This window comes from Notothenia coriiceps, unplaced genomic scaffold, assembly GCF_000735185.1.
Source record: "Notothenia coriiceps isolate Sejong01 unplaced genomic scaffold, NC01 NC01_scaffold00037246, whole genome shotgun sequence".
Lineage (NCBI taxonomy): Eukaryota > Metazoa > Chordata > Actinopteri > Perciformes > Nototheniidae > Notothenia > Notothenia coriiceps.
Window position 1 is genome coordinate 5838241 of NW_011369947.1, and position 19867 is coordinate 5858107.

Below are 19867 nucleotides of genomic sequence, written 5' to 3' on the forward strand. Positions count from 1 at the left end.
TAATGTTGTGAAATGGTTAAAATGAGCAATAAAGAATCAATCAAATCAAGCTAGGAATAATGGCCTTTGGGTGGCATTGCTGGTTAGAGCTTGAAGCCCATGTATGGTTCAGTCCACTTAATTTTCCAAAAAAAGAAAATATAATAAAATTTTCACCAGCATTTTTCTAATTTTTTTTTTTTTTACTAAACGGGCCTATGCTTTGGGTGACTCCACAGATTACTCCCCCACACTCCCGGCTGATGGCCTCATTGGACTCCTTTTGTTTCTTCTGTAACATAATCACACTTGTAAACTACTGTTTGCACTCACACTTTAACTGCTATGGCGGATAATCACTAGCGATTAAATAACACAGAGCGGCCAGCTTACCAACAGGGCTATATTTGAAGATCACATGAAAATAGTTCACCTGCATGAGAGTCTTGATAAACGTGTCTTACGAAGTGGATGAATTGTGTTTGGCTGCGATTAGATAAGCAGCTGATAATTTCCATGTCTATCTGACTCCAGGTTTCTGACTTCTTATCTAAGGGAGCTGCTAATCTGACTCAGACAAGAAGACCAGGCAGGTGCAAGGCTATCTGCAGGAGTTAAAAAACATGATTAAGGCCATGATAGCGCATTTGCATAAGGCGATCATCTTACATCACAGAACAGAGGACATCAATCAGCAAAGACATCTGAGGCATGGTCTCCTGAGGACAGAAGGTCAGCTATGAAGTCACCTTTCACCTACTCTATCATCTTGTGTTCTTGACTATCAATAATGACCGTCGCTGCACATTAGTACTTGTCAGCTTTGATCAGAAAAGGGCAAATCGTTAAGGTAAGAAATTGACCCAGAGATTCCACCGCAGAACGCTTTATAAGACTCGTCCCTTTAACTGTAACTGATCCTCCTACTGTCGTGTAAGTACAGCAGGACTTTCACGGACTAAAGGTCCTGAAGGCGCAGGGGTAAGGTGAGAACGCTCTGCAATGTCGAAGGAAGCCAAGTTCTAACTCACAGCACAGCCTAATGCCGGCCATCAGCTGACTAATCACAATCCAGAGAGGAGTGGGTGATGGCTGAATGCATCGCAGGTACACACACGCAAAAATAATGCAGGTTGGCCCAAAAACATTGTCGATGTAAATCATTTGGTATCCCTCGGTCGAGCTAGGCAAAAGGCAACACATTTCCTGGAACTGAGTTTGAATTATCCGGGAAAAATCAGTCCTGTCCTCACTTGATAAGGAAATTGTACTTGCACAAATAGACCCCGTAACACATTCAACGATAACATACTACAATAAAGGGTAGATACAGACAGCTGAGTGTCTTCCCCATTTCGATAGCCAATGCAGAATGGAGATCAGACATTTTTATAATAGGCAGGGTTTGAATCTAATAGGTATCAATTTGGTCCATTAGTTTAGTAAATCACAAGACAGAATATTAATATCGAACTTATCGCTTGCGATTGCCAACACGGACGAGCAACATGCACAACATATATCATAGTCACAGCTTTGTCTCTTGCAGATATATTATTTTCCAAACCAACTCTGATCACTGCAGTGTCTTGATTGTTGAAGACAAATTAACCACTTAATAAAGCTTGATTGATTAGCAATTTATGTTGTGTATCATACATGTAGCGTTCATGTTTGTGTAAGTGATTAATGTGGGTGTGGGTGTGTTGTGGTGTGGTTGTGTGTTTGTGTGTGTGTCGTGTGGTAGTATGTGTGTTGTGTGTATATGATGTGGTGCATGTGTGTTGGTGTGTGAATAAGTGTGCTGGTTGTGTGTGGGTGTAGAGAGTATTGTGTCTAACAACAGGTGGTGCCCTGACCATCCTTCCCAGTTGATGTGGTGGCAGGGAACTGGACGCCTGCTGGAGGGATGACCACGACGCACTTTGCTGCCCTACAGGAATGTGAACTCATTAACATTGATGGTAATACAGCACCGCTCATTAAACAAACTACATCACTTTTCACTGAGATTAAAAAAATAAGAACATGTTTACATAAATATTATAGAATATGTGAGATCGGAGTACAGGTAAATATAAGAAGGATAAATATTGCACACACATATTCTATAACTTAATAACGTTCAATAATTAGGTACCTGACTGGTAGCAACATAAATCTGAAGGTACTGCTCTGCCTTCGTACAACTGGTGGTTGTGTCTTTTCTCCGGTTTTGACTTTGGTAACCTTAAAAACCTGATTGTTGTTGTGTGTAGATTGATGTTTAGTGTGCTATTCCAGAGGCTGATTGCCTTTCTGGCATGCGCCGCTTTGGTACGAAGAGAGCCTGACCTGCAAAAACAAACAAGGTAACACAATCTACCTTGGTCTCACATTTTAAACCCGCGGCCTCATCACCGAAACAGTCGACGTCCATGTCCAGGGATATCTGTAACAGACCTCATCCAGCAGAAGGTAAAATAGGCTGCGTGCAAAACACATGCAGACACCAATGAAGCTGCTTAAATGGATGTCTGTCTTTGGTTAGACTGTGCAGTTTTGGTACAAAGCCAAATGAAGTCACTTGCAGTCATAAATAATGCAGAAAAATAAGAGATTGAAAATGTAATTATAAATTAAAAGAAAAAACCTTGAAATACACATTCCTGTGTAGTACATGGATTTTTTTCTTTATCTCAGATAAATCAAGGGTGTTTTTTTTGTAATATGCAATTTAAGTCTTGTATTATTAATCACAATTTTACTCCTCTCTTTTTCTATCTTGGCCCAAATACGAGATAAGATGCACAAAAAGATCGAATTAGGTTAGACAGGGCAAAGCAGCACATTGTATGGTTTTTTTAACTTAATAGTCAGCAGTAAGCAATTTCCCACATGGTATAGCAAGAGAAGCTGATAATAGAGTCGGTGGCAGTGATGATGTCCTTTTGTATGCCGACCTCGAAGATAGAGCCCCAAAGGCTAGCACAACTAAAAGCAATGGGATTTTTCCATTGGAATTTGAAATAATCGGAAAGAAAGATACACAGATGAAAACAAGACACAAGATTTATGTGACGTTTTTCGGACAGCGAGATAGGTTCTACATATTAACACCACATTTTTTTGTAGTTTAGGCTATAATGCTTAATACTTAACATTAGGCTGTAAACAAACTAAATAACATTTGCGTCCTCACCACATGCTAAACTTAAATGCGACTTTTTTAATAATAATGAATAGGCTGGAATTATAGAGAGCGCCTTAACATGGGACCCAAGGCGCTTACAAAGAAAAACAGAGTAAAAACAAACAAACAAAAACAAGAGGCAGTCAGACACCAGTCAGACAGACAAACAACAATAGATTAGGGGGCGAAGGCCTTAGTAAACAAGATGGGTCTTGAGGGCCCTTTTGGAGCGCAGCGTGGGGATGTTGGCGGATCTCCGCAAGGTAGAGCGTTCTCGAGGCTATGGGGGCTGCCACACTGAAGGCTCTGTCCCCGAAGGGTTCGCAGTTTGGTGCGGGGGGTGGAAGCAGGCCAAAGTCTGAAGACTGCAGTTCTGGGGTGGGGCATGTGGCGAAGGATGTCCGACAGGTACTGGGGGGCATGGGCATGGAGGACTTGTAGGGTGAGGAGGATGACTTTGTAACGTTTTATGCGGGGATGACCGGCAGCCAGTGAGGTGGATGAGGGTGGGAGTGATGTGCTGCCACGGCCTTTGAATGTGTGAGTACCCTAGCAGCACAGTTTTGAACATACTGGAGCCTGTCCAGGGTTTTGTTGGGAACCCCAAACAGGACACCATTGCAGTAGTCCAAGCGGGAGGTGACGAAAGCATGGACTAGGGTTTCTGCAACTGACTCCGAGAGTGACGGTCGGAGTCTGGCAATGTTCCTTAGATGGAAAAAGGCTGATTTGGTGACAGACTTGATGGGAGTGGAAGGAAAGAGTGGAGTCGAGGATAACACCCAGGTTGCGAGCTTCAGGAGATGGGGAGATGGAGCAGCCGTCATTTGATGGTAAAATAGCTTTTCTAACTTGCCACATTAAAGTATCTCCATCATTCTTCTTCAGGTGGACACCAGGTCTAACTTTGAGTGGCAGCGGCAGCTACGCTACTACTGGGACCTGGACCAGGACACCTGTGTCGCCAAAATGGCTCTGTCCACTTACATCTATGGCTATGAATACCTGGGAGCCTGTCCTAGACTGGTTATCACACCACTCACTGTAAGTAGCACATTAATACACATGGGTAATGGTACTGAGACACAAGCAGACCTACAGTATACTGTAGATGCCTAAGACACTCCCAACATTAATCAACCCCCTGTAAACCCTCCTAGCTACCAAACCACTGTATAGTGTGGAACAAAACACATATTTTACCATTTCTGCCTGTCACAATTTTTACATCTCAATATAAGATTTAAGAAAATGTATATCTTACATTTGCTATTTAATCTTTTCAGTGTGCGCTTAGGCCATGACCAGAAGTCAATAAGTGGCCTTTCTGCATTTTTAAACATATATTTATTCATAGGTTAACACATAACACAACAAGTTACCTGGCCCAGAGGGAAGCCCAGGGTCCCCTTCTGGAGCCAACCCGACTCCGGATGAGTGGTTGAAGATGGATGGTGGTCTAGAAACACTTCTATTATTGCAGTGTAAATTGCAATCTATCCCCTTTTGGCCCGCCTTACATTTTCTGTACATGACAAACATTAATAAATAATTGTGCTACAGCAGCTAAACGTATATATATATATACCTGTATCATAGTTTGTATCACTGTTAGTCAAACTATCCTTTCTCCCCCCATCCCCAGGACCGTTGCTACCTGTGTCTGATGGGAGCTCTCCAGCTGGACCTGGGAGGGGCTCCAGCTGGGCCAGCGGGGACGGGCAAAACAGAGACCACCAAGGACCTCGCTAAAGCTATGGCTATTCAGTGTGTGGTCTTCAACTGCTCTGACGGACTCGACTACAAGGTCAGCCACGACAAACCATATTCATCTATAACCCACATCCTTTCATTCAGGAATTTGTACCTCCTTTTTTGCCATCCCCCGCACTTATTTATATGTGAACCAATGGATTAGGATTTACTTGGATATTTTATTTAAGTAATACTAGTCATATCACAGTGTAAAAAGACACTGTTACATAAAATCATCAAAAGATGAATAATGTACCAACATTTTAAGTCAGATATTAAAGAATAACCAAATTAAAATGACATATTTATACTTTACTATTGTATTATGAATTAATGTACCGGTATGTGTATACAACTTTAATATTGCAGATGGCTAATTTTAAATATTATGTATTTAATATATTTCTTTATACAAAGCTTGGAAGATTCTGAATTTCTACCTTGGGATAAATACAGTCTTATTTCAATATTAATATCATTATCAGTATCATATACTGTTCATATTTTCTTTGTATTTAATCAGAAAATGTGACTACAAACTGTTCTAATGTAATACTGTTGTAAATGAAATAGAGAAAATAGTGTAAAACTTATATCTTGAGAAGTATCTGAGTAAATAAAAAGTAGCAAAAAAGTCAATTGAATGAAACATTTGAGTATGAATACTTACTCAGTTACTTCCCAGCACTGCTTAATCAAATAGCTCTCATTCTCCCTGTGCCTACTGGGAAATACCACTAGATGGCACTATTGCAATAGCAGTGACGTGCCAGTGACAGGTTTACATTGTTTTTTGCTTCTGAAACATTTATTTTTCCTTTCCTCTATGATCTTTAATTATATTTTCTACAACCAAATTGATACAGCAGCAATTTTACAAGGCATTACACGTGAGTGAACAATAATAAAAACACCAACAAAATCAACAGGCAAAAGATAAATAAACTTATATTTATAGATATATATATAGCTGTAGAGTATCTTTATCTAAGTCATCCTTTTTTTGAATATGTTTCCAACAGTCAAAAAGAATCACAGTGCTGATATTTCATCAGAGTCTAATAACCTTCAATTATGCCAGGGCTGCCAACACTCACGCATTGAGCGGGAGAGTCACGCAATTAACCCATATCTCACGCACTCACGTCACACATGCCTTTCCTCACGCTAAGTTTTCATCCAAAATAAATGTATATAAATATAAAAATAAAGTGAAGGAACAGCAAACCGAGCGGTCTACGAAATGAGACGGTCTTCTGGCTTAGTTCAGTAAAGTTGGAACGATATTGGGAGATTCTGATTTCACGGATCAATAACTCATGAACAAAACGTTATTCAGACACAAATGACGTCTCCTAAGTACCGTGGTAAGGTTGACAACGAACTACAATCAATCACATTTTGATCAAAAAAAGCCAATACATGCCGTCCTCCGAGCTGGACACATTACATTGGTCTCTATCCGCAGCCGGAGAAGAAACGAGTGCTCAGGGACCGTCTGCAAAGTGCAACTCCGAAAAAAGTGAATACAATAATATTCAATAACTATTATACAGCTTATTACTACCAAACTCACCACACACACATCAATAGTCTCCTGTGTGTCATACTACATCAAGGAGTTTGGAAGAATATGCTTTTGAATAATTTTGGGGAATATTTATAATGTAAAATCTTCAATAAATATGGCATCATCTTCAATAACTTTACTATTATACAGTATATTTCTACCAAACTCACTATTTGCATTGTTGTTGTTAGCATCTGGTTAGCTAGCTGTGCTAACGGATATTAGAAGCTGTTTCTAAAACAAGGAGAGGGAGAGCTCTGTCCTGTCAGACTGAGAGAGATACAGCTCAGTGAGGTAAGGGACTGTCAGAGTGTTTAGATAGTTAACTTTAGCCTAGTTATCTTAGTGGGTCTCAAACGGTTTGGTCACCATTTATGAGAATAAATGAATAACTATATGACAGTAAAACAAGAATACAGTTTAAAAGGGGAGTGATTTGTAAAATATCCATAAAGAAAAAGAAAATCTGTTTACAGTTCTGTTTCATATGGGTGTTGATAGATGTATCCATAGATCTCTTAATGTTGCTCTCAAAATGCACCAGGTTGATGCATTTAACTTCAATATTTAAAAAAGCACATTAATAGCACATTATCTCTGCTTACACCTATATGCCATTTTATATGCTGTGAGCTGATTATCGAGCCTTCATTGTAAGAGTCGCAGGTACACTGTGTATGTGCGTATTCCACTGTAGCGCCCGGTACATTAATGGGAAACCCTAGTTTGTACATGTTCAATACATTTGTAACACTGTACACATGAACGTTTCTTTTTTCGGTTCACCAAAAAAAAAATCTCACTCCAAGCTGAACTCAAATGTTCGCAGCCCTGATTATGCATAAGAATAAATCACTCTTTTATAAGCCCCAAAACATGAAATTGGGGCTTTAACCTTGAGACACTCTCATCGTTTCGATGTGATATTAAACAGTGATTATCTTGCAGTGAAGTTGGATCTTGAAAAACCATTCTCTCTCTGTCTGCTGTAGTTAGCATTAGCGTTAGCATTAGGGTTAGCGTTAGCGTGTGCTGCAGTGGGACAGGGCTTTGATTTAGCACTCTCTCGTTTATGTGTTAGTGTTTTTTTCAGCTCTGCTCCACTGTGGCTTAGCAACATTAAACTGTAACATTTAATTTGGCTGTCCATGAGATATGAATAAGAAGCTGTGTTTTATTAATTCATTAGTTTCACCCATTGGATGAAGTTACAGAACCCAAGTATGAAATATACTAACACTACCTGTCTCCTGCTCATACAAACATATTCTTTGTATTCCCCAGCAAACATGGCAGCATTCTGCATATTGTAGAAAACATTGAAAAGCCTAAATCACATCTCTTTTAATTTTCTTTTACGTTAAAATGAATATTCAGAGAGCTACAGTATATGGCAACTCTTTCACTTGAATAAAGGCACTGGTGGCCCAAATTCATCTTTTAAAAAATAGAAGTCGAAATGACAACATAAACCTTTTATTATCTGACTAATAATATTTCTGTTTTGTGTTGTCACACTTCTTTCCTCCAGATGATGGGGCGCTTCTTCAGTGGGCTTGCTATGTCCGGTGCTTGGTGCTGTTTTGATGAATTCAACCGAATCGACATTGAAGTGTTGTCTGTCATCGCTCAGCAGCTTATAACTATACGGAACGCCAAAGCTGATAAGGTACATCTAAACACTAGGGCTGCAACAAACGACTAATTTGATAATCGATTAATCTATCGATTAATGAAACGATTAATCGATTATTCGGAACGTTAAGGTTTTAACTGTACTACTACTTATATCAATACTGCTTATCGATCCGGTCCTTTTAACGATAGTATTAACGGTTCTTTTGACAAGAAATAAGGTAAACTAACTCAACAAATTGTGAACAAAACTAACATTGCTTTTTATTTTAATTAAATGCATAATATTTCACATCAAAAGAAACAACAATGTTTTAACAAATCATATTAAATAATGTGATGACAGAACTGTAAACAGAATAGCTGAAACTTTAACAAAATAACTAATTCAGTTACCTCTAATCATTAACCTATGTTTTTATAACTGAGTTAACTCTGTGTGTTGCTGTTAGCATACATAACACCTGACGTGGAAAGGTTACTCTTGGACGGGGCTACAGAGCTACTAGAAAGACAGTCGAACCCGGTGCATTCCTCCGTCTGAATGTGGGTGCACTTTTTGCTTAATTTTAGACAAATTGCTCGTTTTACCGCCTTTATATGAATAAACTGTTATTGCACTTTTGTAACAGCATTGTTCCACATCGAGACGGCTAAAGTTAACCACACCTCGGAGTGCGTTCTCTCCGCACATCTCCTGCGTGGTGTGTAAACTGCCCGCCCCCTCAGCAAGCAGGCGGGGAGAGACTCGCTCGTCTGAATTCGGAAGATCGAAAATACATTTATAAGACGCATTTTGTAGTCATATTGCATATTAGAAACTGAGTTGCGCGACACTCCAGACCTGCGATATAAATGTTTATGTGCATAATACATAACATATGTTTTTAAATGTCTCCTGTACCGATACAAAAGAGCGATAACGTTGGAGCTAACGGGGTGTAGAACACATGTGATGACGTCACCAACCGAATCGACGACTGAATTAGTTGCCAACTAATGGTAATCGATTTTAATCGATTAAGTCGATTAGTTGTTGCAGCCCTACTAAACACACAAACACACACCACTATTGCAATGTCAAAATAATTACGAACACTGCTCCACTATGTTTGATTCAGTGTCAAGTGTTTGCAAGTGGGGTGTATTTTGACGTATTTTATGTTAAGAAAATACCTTAAGTTTGTATAAACCACAGATCTCGTATTTAGGCATCTAATCTAACATTTTTAAAATAACTTTGACTTCCGAGAGGAGGGAACCAGAAATGGAAAATGGCTAACCCATTTATTTTTAGTCCTCATTCCTTGCACACACACTATGTGCTAAGAGCCAACTGAACGGCATTCTGTGAGTCTAGTGTAGCATTCTGTTTTATTCCCATGGAGACCATCAGATCGGAGCCAGCACAGATTCATCAATTAGAATTCATTCAGGTCCATAAATTGCTGCCACACGCAATCAGACTTTCCTCGCTTGCTTAGGACGTAACTCGCACATAAACATTTCCCTCCACTGTTCCATCAGCTGTCCAAAGCTTCATTTGGGGCCGGGAGATCAGCGTGATGACGTGTGCTGCGTTCATCAGCCATCGAACCACGGGATAACGCCGGGAGAACAGACTCCACGACAACCTCAAAAGCTCTCTTCCAGACCTATCGCCATGATGGTGCCCAAGCTATGCCCTGAATTGCTGAGGTAAACCCTGCGTGTGGCCGTTGATTGATTTATGCTGGTTTATTTCTCTTCCAATTGTCTCTCACTCCTTTGTTGTCTCCGCTCTCTGCAGGTGAGTTTGTACTCCGAGGGATTCGAGTCCGTAAGACCCCTGCGAGGAAAATACCCAAATGTACAAAGCTGTGCTCGGAGCGCTGTCTGCAGCAGAACACTACGACTTCGCATGAGAGCCTCAGTCCGTCCTGTGTCATGGCGGGGTCAGGCCACCCACTCATTGCATACACAATAACGCTATAGGAAATCCCATGTATATTATTAATTATTATTATAACACGCTGTGCACTCATACAGAGACCATCCACCTTTTCAGGCATGTCCCAGAAGGACCTTGTACCGTGGGCGCTCACACATGCCGTAAAATACACAAAGTATAATTTAGCAACTATTAACAGAATGCTGATATGTATGCTAAACAGGCACAGTTTCATTACGTATTTGTGCAGAGGCTAGTTTCTCAGTGAGCTTAAAGGTCATGCTTTGCACTGAACCTTCAATATATTATATGCTTCAATATTTAATTCTGGCACAGTGATGTACCATATCAGTTAGGTAACAGGTACAAAATAGAATGTATCTCAAGTAAAAATGATCAAATGCGCAGCAGGCATGCAGCTGAGACCAACTAGCCATCGGTTTGTTTTTCTCCAAGTGAACAATTATGGACGCTGTTTACATATTAATATCTGCTAATATTATCATATGATGTTTCATTGGTAAGCAGGAAACGTTTTTGTTTTATTGTGAAGACTGGCACTTTTTTCAGCAAAGAGGACAGTGGGAGATAAAAGCACAGACTACAAGAGCAGACTGACATGTAAATATATATCTTTTTTTTAAAGGTGGGGTAGGATAATCGCTTCAAAACACTTTGTTTATATTCCATGGAATGCTCTTAACATTCCCGATAGCAATGAGTAAATTTAAATGCTTTGANTGATATGGTAATGATGTAAACCGCTGTTCCTTGAGCCTGCTGTCATCGTACACCACCGTCTATCTCTTTCTGCCTTCTCTCCTTTTACATCTATATTTCTCTTTGAGCGTTTGTTTGCGATCCCTCCATGTTGTTTGTTTACAAATTAGTTATTCACCACCTACAGTCTAAGTGCTGTGAGACATAATGTGATGTAAACTTAGATAGTGTAATAGCTTGTTTGCTTCTCTCTGTCTGACATTCAGTAGGTAAATAATGTAACTCTTAAAGCAGTCGATTACAATGCGCAGAGCAGTACAGCAGATTGATGTAGGCTGCTAAGGGGAGCAAGTCAATAGATGTGTGTGTGTGTGTGTGTGTGTGTGTGTGTGTGTGTGTGTGTGCGCGTGCGTGTGTGTGTGTGAGAGTGTATATATATATGTGTGTGTGTGTGTGTGTGTGTGTGTGTGTGTGTGTGTGTGTGTGGGGGGGGGGGCGCCCCTGGCCAACTTGTTGCCCCACGCAAAGTTATATGATGAGGCCCTCTGTTTTTAGCGAGCGTCGGGGGGGAGGAAGAGATGCTGGAGCCTCGCAGCGGCGAAACGGTGGCGCTCTTTAAACTAGGTGCGCCGACTTTGCGCTTCAAATGAGGCCCTCTCCGCGAGGCCCCACGCAGTGTGTGTGTGTGTGTGTGTGTGTGTGTGTGTGTGTGTGTGTGTGTGTGTGTGTGTGTGTGTGTGTGTGTGTGTGTGTGTGTGTGTGTGTGTGTGTGTGTGGAGGGGGGCGTGAGGCGCAGTGGACTAGTGTGTTGGTGTTCGGATTAGGGGAGCACAGGTTCAAACCCCACTGCAGTCAGCATGTCGTTGTGTCCCAGGGCAAGACACTTCACCCCAAATTGCTCCTGTGGGGATTGCCCACAGTATTGAGTATGTAAGTCGCTTTGAATAAAAGCGTCTAACATTTAATGTGTTTGTGTGTCTTTTCAGTGTTTGCACATGTGCTCTGATAGAAACACAAACACTGAAATATTCAGTGTTGGATTTAGTCAAAGTCACATTTTACAGTTCCTTATTGTTCTCATGGTTTTTCAATCTTCACAGCTCAGTTCCACAGAACTGTTGTATACATTCATAAATGAATGGCCACATATACCTTCAATAATATACCTCAGATATTTATTTGCATTCAAGCTTTTATTTTAAAAAGCAAAAGATTATCTCCAAATGCAGGTGTTATAACATAATCAGATGAATTGATTACTTTTTGTTTATTTATGACCTAATGTGGTGATATAACGCAATACAATATATTTATACTGGGCAACATCGTGTGCCTTTGACGTCCCCAGCCTACACAATGGGTACAGTTAGCAAGAACATACCCATTGTGATGTTTAGAAAAATGTTTTTATGTCTGGGTTGATGGTTACAAAAGAGCATATTCAATGTGAAGGCACAGAGCTACTGCCACCCCCCTCTACCAGCTCCAAATATCAAGGATATTGCTCTCAGAGGAACTGAGTTATGGGTGCATGGCCTCACCTTGGGTAGCACTTTAAGGCTCGGAACCTGAAAAGAACTGGCAGGTCCGTCAACGATAATCTCCAACTGATATAATCCAAGCCAATGCACAGAGAGGTTTCAGTGGTTCCACTGGATCTGTGCTCTCCTTTCTTCGGTTTCTATTAAATACGAGTCTGTCACATTCTACTATCAATTGCCATGTGCCAGAAATCTCTTCTAATGTTGGGTTGAAGAGAGATTGGTTTTCAGCCACTCTGCAGAAACATTTCCTACAGGGAGCGAGGTGCCAGCATCCTGTGATAAGTGGAGTTGCTGGTGGTTCTTGACACCCTTTCAAACGAGTTGTTAAAGCTGTTGGGCAGTGTCTATTTTTTCAGCTTTTATCAATTCTGTCAAAGTGCCTGCAAACCACCTGCAAATACCTCTAAGCACCAGCAACTTTTCTTAAGAGCCTGCTGTCTTTCTAGTGCAAACATCTCACGTTTAAAATCAACTTCATTCACAGAGAGGCGCTACACTTGTCAACTTCTGTTTTCTTTATGTAAATGAACTTACCTCACTTCTCATGAACAACTGTCAAGTTTCAGTGGAAAGTGAGGCGTTTCAGAAAGACTACTTTGTGAAAGCACACTATATGGCTGTTAGACATACTGTATCACTTAGCAGTTTTTTGCATATATTTAGTTGACAATTGCCTTCTTGTGAGAATGCTGGCTAAACAGACTGGCAAAAGTTGGTGCAATTACTCATCCCCTGTGTGCACCATCTGTGTGTGTGAGTACTGCCATGTTACATAATCATCACAGAGAGAACCCTGTACTGAGTCAGACATTGTGTGTGATAAGTGGGATAGCATTGACCCTTTAAGATTGATTAGGATTACCATGGTAGCTAGAGCATGTGGATACAGAATTTAAGTTATTTCGCGTACTGTAATAAGATTAGTTTCTAATCCTATAGATTCCCATTTAACCTGTTCTAATAAGGTTACAGTAAATACCTTTTAGTTTTTTTCTTAGGAGGATTATTGAATGGAATTTACTGTGTTCACATGTGAAAACTACAATGTCTTAATCCTTATATTTAACTCAGTCAGATTTAAAGGTCACATGTCAGGATTTTCCGGTTATTACCCGTCCCCTTGTGTGTTAGGAAGGTTTTTATGCATGTAAACGGTGTGCAGAGTCAAAACCCTTAAAGTACAGCCTGTAGCGAGTAAAACTCTCACAGAAAATACCTCCCCAAAACGCTTCGTTGGTGAAACGTCATCATCCATTTGATTCTTCTGGGTACGTGCTTACGAAAGCACGTACCCGGAACTAAATGGGCCAATCCGTGGAGCCGTTACGTTACGTCCGTGGAGCCGTTACGTTCGTCCGCGGAGCCGTTACGTTAAGCCCCTGCTGATTGGTCCAAATTTACCAATCCACACACACACTCAGTGCATGCAGCTCTGCTGATCTCTCCTCCCTGGCTGCAGGCTGATAACAGACAGTTGGGATCGTGGCGAAATTCTCTCTGCAGATCCATTCTCACAGCGTTTATCAACCTACTGTATAAACCTGTTTTTGCAGCGAGCCGTTTAGTGGAGAAAGTGAATACTGCTGAATACACATACTTTACAGAGATGCTGTATGCGAAACCAATTTGAGTTTGGAAAATTGCACAGTATTTTTCTATTTTAGTATACCTCAACAATGGAATTATGATCAGTGGAAATGGCCACGACATGAGACCTTTAAAGTGTTTCACACTTTGTACTTCTCGTTTGCCCTTCTCAGCCACCGTACTTATGTAGCTGTTTTCCTGAATGGTGACACTTTTTTGTAACAAATTGCATAGCTGTGTTTAATGACATTTTTCTCTTGGCTTGCATAGCTTGGCGACTTGGAGCTCTGGTATTTGGTGATCCCTGGGTTCTGCCTCTTTGGCCTTTTCTGGTCCATCTGCCATATAATATTGCTGATGACACTATGGGGCTTCCACACCAAGCTGAGCGAGTGTCAGAAGGCCTGGCGGGCGCAGCGATCCAGTAGCCGGAGCCTCGACCAAGTCATGGCCTCCAGGGGCATCAGACACTTCTGCCTCATTTCAGAGCGGCTGGTGTTCTTCAGTATTCTGTCAACAGTCACACTGGGAGCTGTGTCCTGGCAGGTAGGAACCACAAACTACCTCAAAGCATCTAAAGATACAAAAAGATAGATAGATAGAGAGATAGATAGGTACTTTATTGAATCCCAAATTGGGAAATGTTTGCGTTGCAGCAGCATAAAAAACACAATGCAATGTACATAAGAGAAATTAAGACACAAGAAATGAACAGTCCAAAGATATTTCAAATATGTTTGTGTTACTCAAGCATGACTATAATAGTGCTTATTAGAAGCCCGGAAACCTCTAGGGTGCAAATCAGAATTGTATTAAAATCTCATCGGTCATGATGGCGAGTGTCCTACTCTAATGTTCCTCCTTACAGCTATAAAACATAGAGTTCAATGACAAGGCCCCTTTAAACATTTCACACACCCATTTTTATAAACTCTCGAGGAGGATGCTACTGGCAGTTTGTAGTCTGTAGTTGCTCCCCGAGCAGAGGCACTTCTGCTATCATGCGCAGCCAATTTAATTAGCACTTTAATATCCCTATCTACTTGCATAAAGAGCAGCAATAACTTATTTAGCCTTATTAGACGTTTACCTTGTAGGAGTCTCATGGGCCTGACTCCTAATTTGAGAAGTGCACATTGTTGATGTCAGTTGCAAATGCTGTCTTCCCTCGTAAATGAGAAAGGTAGTGTTTTGTTTTGAGTGATTTTACAGATTTATTTTGCATTTGATGTTCAAATAAACACAAGTAAAAGCAATGTGGGTAAAATCTGATACTGTCTCAACAATAAATACAGCCTGCTAAAACTACATTCAAAGAGGTGTTGATTCATCTCTATGCTAATGTGTGGTACATTGGTTTTGCTGCATTCAATTGAGTTTTAAATAGAATACCCACCTAAAAACAGATTTGCCTTACCATAATTATTATTATTATATAAACATTACGATTGACATTGTATATGTGGCGACTTCAGGAAACAAACAAAAGTTGCTTGGAGGCTGAGGTCGGGCTTTGATTGACGCACTCAAAAATGAATTGCTGAGATCGAAAAAGGCGGTGAACCAAATTGTATTACAAAGTGCACTGAACATTTTTATTAAAGGGGCCCTATTATTTTCATTTCATTTTTCAAGGGAGACTTGCTGCAAGTAGGTTCCACATGAAGACATAAAAACATAAAATAACAAAAAGGACATCGTACAGCAAAGTTACAGGGATTACAACTTACATACCTATCGACATGTACAGGTACCAACAGCATCCGATTGTATAGCATCCAACCGAGCTTTAAAAACATTTAGTGGAACCAGATTGCTCAGTTTCCATTCCTTTTGCAGACTGTTCCAAGTTAGTGGAGCTGCACATCTAAAAGCTTTCTTCTCTAAGACAGTCCTAGCACTTGGCACATTTAATAAAACCACAGCATGAGATCTCAGGCAATAGCTACTTTCAGTTCGCCGTGAGATCAGGGAGCAGATGGTAGTTTACCTAACATGGCTTTGTAGATGAAACCAATGTACCAGTGACTGAGCCTCCGTGCAGTTAGTGAAGGCAAACCTGCCCTGGCATACAGGGTACAGCGATGAGTTAATACTTTACGGTTTGTCACAAATCTCAGTGCACTGTGATACGCAGCATCTAACTTAATCAGGTGCATCAGGTGCATTCATATAGATCAGATCACCATAGTCCAGCACAGGTAAAAAGGTCACAGAGCCTTTTCCTGGCCTCGAGTGAGAAACAGGACTCCTGTTTCTCACTCGAGGCCAGGAAAAGGCTCTGTGACCTTTTTACCTGTGCTGGACTATGGTGATCTGATCTATATGAATGCACCTGATGCACCTGANTGAACTACCTCTCTGAAAGGTCCCAATGTGTTCATTTTTGATGGGCTGTCTTCTGAGTGGTTAAAAATCACTAATGATTTTCTGACTTCAGACTGCTTTGGATATATAATTACACCACAATAAGGTTTTACTATCACAGTGCACTGAGATTTGTGACAAACTGTAAAGCACTTACGCATCACTGTACACTGTAAACCAAGGCGGTTTTGCCATCACTTANATAGCGTGCAAAGGTCCGTTTACCCCGGTTGTTAAACAACATTGTTATGGGGAAATGCAAGTTTGCTTCCAAATGGTTGGAAGATAAGGAGGAAGGACAATCAATACTGTATATAGTAAATGTGAGGTAAAGTGTGTCGCCAAGGTAACCGGTTAAAACTCAAAGTGGCGATGAGGTCTTAAAATGTATGGAAAGGGTCTTAAAAAAGGTCCTAAAAGGTATTACATTTGACTTCAGGATTCCTGCATATACCCTGATATACAGTACACATACATATATCACATATGCATTCATATTCATATAGACCAGATCACCATAGTCCAGCACAGTTAAAAAGGTCACAGAGACTAGCCTTTTCCTGGCCTCAAGTGAGAAACAGGACTTGTTTCTGAAAAAGAAACCTAGCTTCAACCTCTGCTTTCTAAGCAGATTATTGACCTGAAGTTTAAAAGAGAGGCAATTATCAAGCCAGATACCAAGGTATTTATAACATGTAACCACTTCAAGTACTGTCTTTGCATAGTAACAATGTATCCAAGGCGGTCTCCGGTGTTTTTTTGGTTTTTGAAAAAAGCATTACCTTAGTTTTATCAACATTCAAAATAAGCTTAAGCTCAGAGAGCTTCGTCTGAATGATATTAAAAACTCCTCCTTAATGGAGGGACCTGCACAATACATCACGGTATCGTCCGCATAAAAATGTAAAGTTGCTCCATCCACGTTTTGACCTAAGCTGTTGATGTAGATGGAGAATAAAAGTGGACCCAAAACAGAACCTTGTGGTACACCATTAGCAATGTTTAACCACTCAGAAGACAGCCCATCAAACTGAACACATTGGGACCTTTCAGGAGTCACCAACCACCCCCACTGCATGGCTGGATATGGGGTTGTGAAAGCCATTGCATATATCCTTCCTTGCCCATTATAAATCGGTTGTTATAGAATGGTGGTGAGGAATAGATGAAAGAAAGTGGGGGCTAACATTATGAGTCATTTAGCCTGACAGGAAATGGAAAGTTAAGTGTTTGAGAGGTTTTGTGTCAGCCGCCAGTAGTGGCAGATGATTGAGGGAATGCCTTACTGACGTTGGCAGGAGCTAGCAGGGGTAGAACATGACTCACATACCTAAAGTGGACTGAGCATGAGTGGGAAAGGCTCATAAAAGCTAATCTCCAACACCCCACATGCTACTACATCTGTTCAGCAGCTGATGTTATACCTCCAATTTAAATAGTATTTAGATCAGCGAGATGTGTTTGTGTTTATCATGAGATGAGTAAGCTCCCAGCTGTGGAATACATCAGTGACAGTAGGACTCGGGGAAACAAATACAGCAGACACATGCTAATTCACATTCTGCAGGGAAAATCACAAAGTGCCACATAACAGATCAACTGCAGAGCACAATATGTTTTTAATGCCAGATTTCATACAAGGTTTTATAGCTAATAAAATACATGCTAATGGATGCATGTACATTTCTGTAAAGCTCCACAAAGGCTTTTATGTCTGTGTATAAGGGCCACTATATGTCAAAAAGGAGTCTGGGAAAAGGTGGTAATATTTTTTCTGAGATCCTAAAATCGTAAATCTGCAAGAATTATTTTTCTATCTGGGATTTAAGTCACAAAATTATATTAGGAATTTAAACTACAGACTCACAGATCGCCAAAAGCAAATTAGAAGGTGCAACAGTTAGTACACAGTGATATCTTTCATCTATTCCTGATGCTAAAATATGTGGTTCCTTAACAAATAAGTAAATAGTTATTACATGTTTTACTCTCTAATTAATGAATATTCATCCTCAGACATTATTAATGTATTTTTCCCATTATTTCTGGATTTCCTTCTGGTAAATGTAGCACTTTAATCTCAGAGAACACCCACGTTTTGCGTTGTAAAATAAGTCACAAAGTACCCCCAGTCCCTAGCTTCATAACAAAAACAAAATGATCCTTCTAACCTTATACATTATCATGATATTCGTCATATTTTTTAGATTATCTTCTCTTGTGTGCCTTCTAGCTCCCTAAGAATGGAACCCTGTGGAGTGTGTACATGAACTTCAACCACAAGCGCCTGGAGCCATGGGAGGCGATCATCCCGTCGTTTAAATACAACAGCGAGCAGGCCTTCTTTGAGATGCTGGTCCCCACCACAGACACCGTGCGCTACGGCTACCTGATGGAGAAGCTGCTATCTGTGCGACGCTCTGTGCTCTTCACTGGCAGCACCGGAGTGGGCAAGGTAGGGAATAAGGGCTACATTAGCAACACAAGTAGCAACACATGGTTCCCCTCAGCAATAAAAAAAACATGAAATTACATCACAGTCACATGACTTCCATTCAACACCGCGAAGGTGAAGGCTGCTAATGTTGTATCATTCAGTCACTTTTTGGCAATCGCCGTGTTTATGACACATACAAGCTTCCGACATTCATTAGTGGGGTATTTAGGGAAGTATTGTATGTTGTAGAACAGAATGTCTATAAATGAACAAACAAGATGGTTATAAACAAGCTTCATTACGGTTGCATAACTTCATTAATTTATGTTTTTAAGACACAAGCTTTTCACCACTGGGTTATTTGCTCACGCAATTTATGTCTAAAACATGAAAATCTTGTAGGCATGTGTGAACCACAGACCTCATTTAATGAATCTAACCAGATACTCATTCAAAAAACCATTGGTTTTGAGAAAGGGAAAGACGGAAGTGCTGTCCTGTAAAATGCTACCTCAATTGCGGGTGAAGCAATCATTACTGCAACACTCTATTCAAGTTCCCCCTTTTATGGTTTCTGTAACCTGAGGGATATAGATATTTGACAGGCTGTGTCCATGTTTAAAATGGGTATTATAAAACGGACAAGTCAAATCAAGCAATCTGATTGGTTCTTAGCCGTGATATAATGAGCGTATATCACTGGTAGAATTGTAGTATCCCTCCGCGTCTGAGAAAAGCTACAACCGTTACAACTGTTACATTACGTCCGTTACGAAACTAACTAACTAACAAACCTTAAGATGAAAACATGTAAGGAATAATGTGCAGCAAGGACTTATTGACCGTTGTTAAAGGACGCTCACATCTGCAGAAAGAAGTCCGGTCGAGTTAACTGTATACAGTTGGGCTAAAAAGGGGAGCCGAACCACGCCCCTTAGCTGTGATATAATGACCATATACCATGGCCTGTCGTGAGCTATTGCTTAATTATATCGGTGTGACATTGTTGAAATATAGGTCTAATAACAGTGTAACATGGTTATAATGTCTAACAAACCCCCTTATAGACCCCCGCACACACAACAACACAGACAATGCTATAACACCACTTGCTGTGAAATACAAATAATGTGCAATATATTTAGTGCACATTATATGTGCCGTTAATAAC

At 40.4% G+C, this 19867-nt stretch overlaps 2 protein-coding genes across 2 annotated transcripts in view; both read left to right on the forward strand.

Annotated features, from left to right (window-relative positions):
• LOC104966328 (dynein heavy chain 6, axonemal-like) overlaps nt 1-9677 on the forward strand; it is a 23861-nt gene extending 14184 nt beyond the window's left edge. The window contains exons 15-20 of the mRNA XM_010795515.1: nt 2263-2330; nt 2388-2436; nt 4040-4195; nt 4797-4958; nt 8008-8145; nt 9639-9677. Of these exons, the coding sequence (XP_010793817.1) occupies nt 2263-2330; nt 2388-2436; nt 4040-4195; nt 4797-4958; nt 8008-8145; nt 9639-9677 (612 nt within the window). The remainder of the gene's footprint in view (nt 1-2262; nt 2331-2387; nt 2437-4039; nt 4196-4796; nt 4959-8007; nt 8146-9638) is intronic.
• Nucleotides 9678-14249: 4572 nt separating this feature from the next.
• The window catches only part of LOC104966329 (dynein heavy chain 6, axonemal-like), a 61148-nt gene continuing 55530 nt past the window's right edge, over nt 14250-19867 (forward strand). The window contains exons 1-2 of the mRNA XM_010795516.1: nt 14250-14438; nt 18493-18714. Of these exons, the coding sequence (XP_010793818.1) occupies nt 14250-14438; nt 18493-18714 (411 nt within the window). The remainder of the gene's footprint in view (nt 14439-18492; nt 18715-19867) is intronic.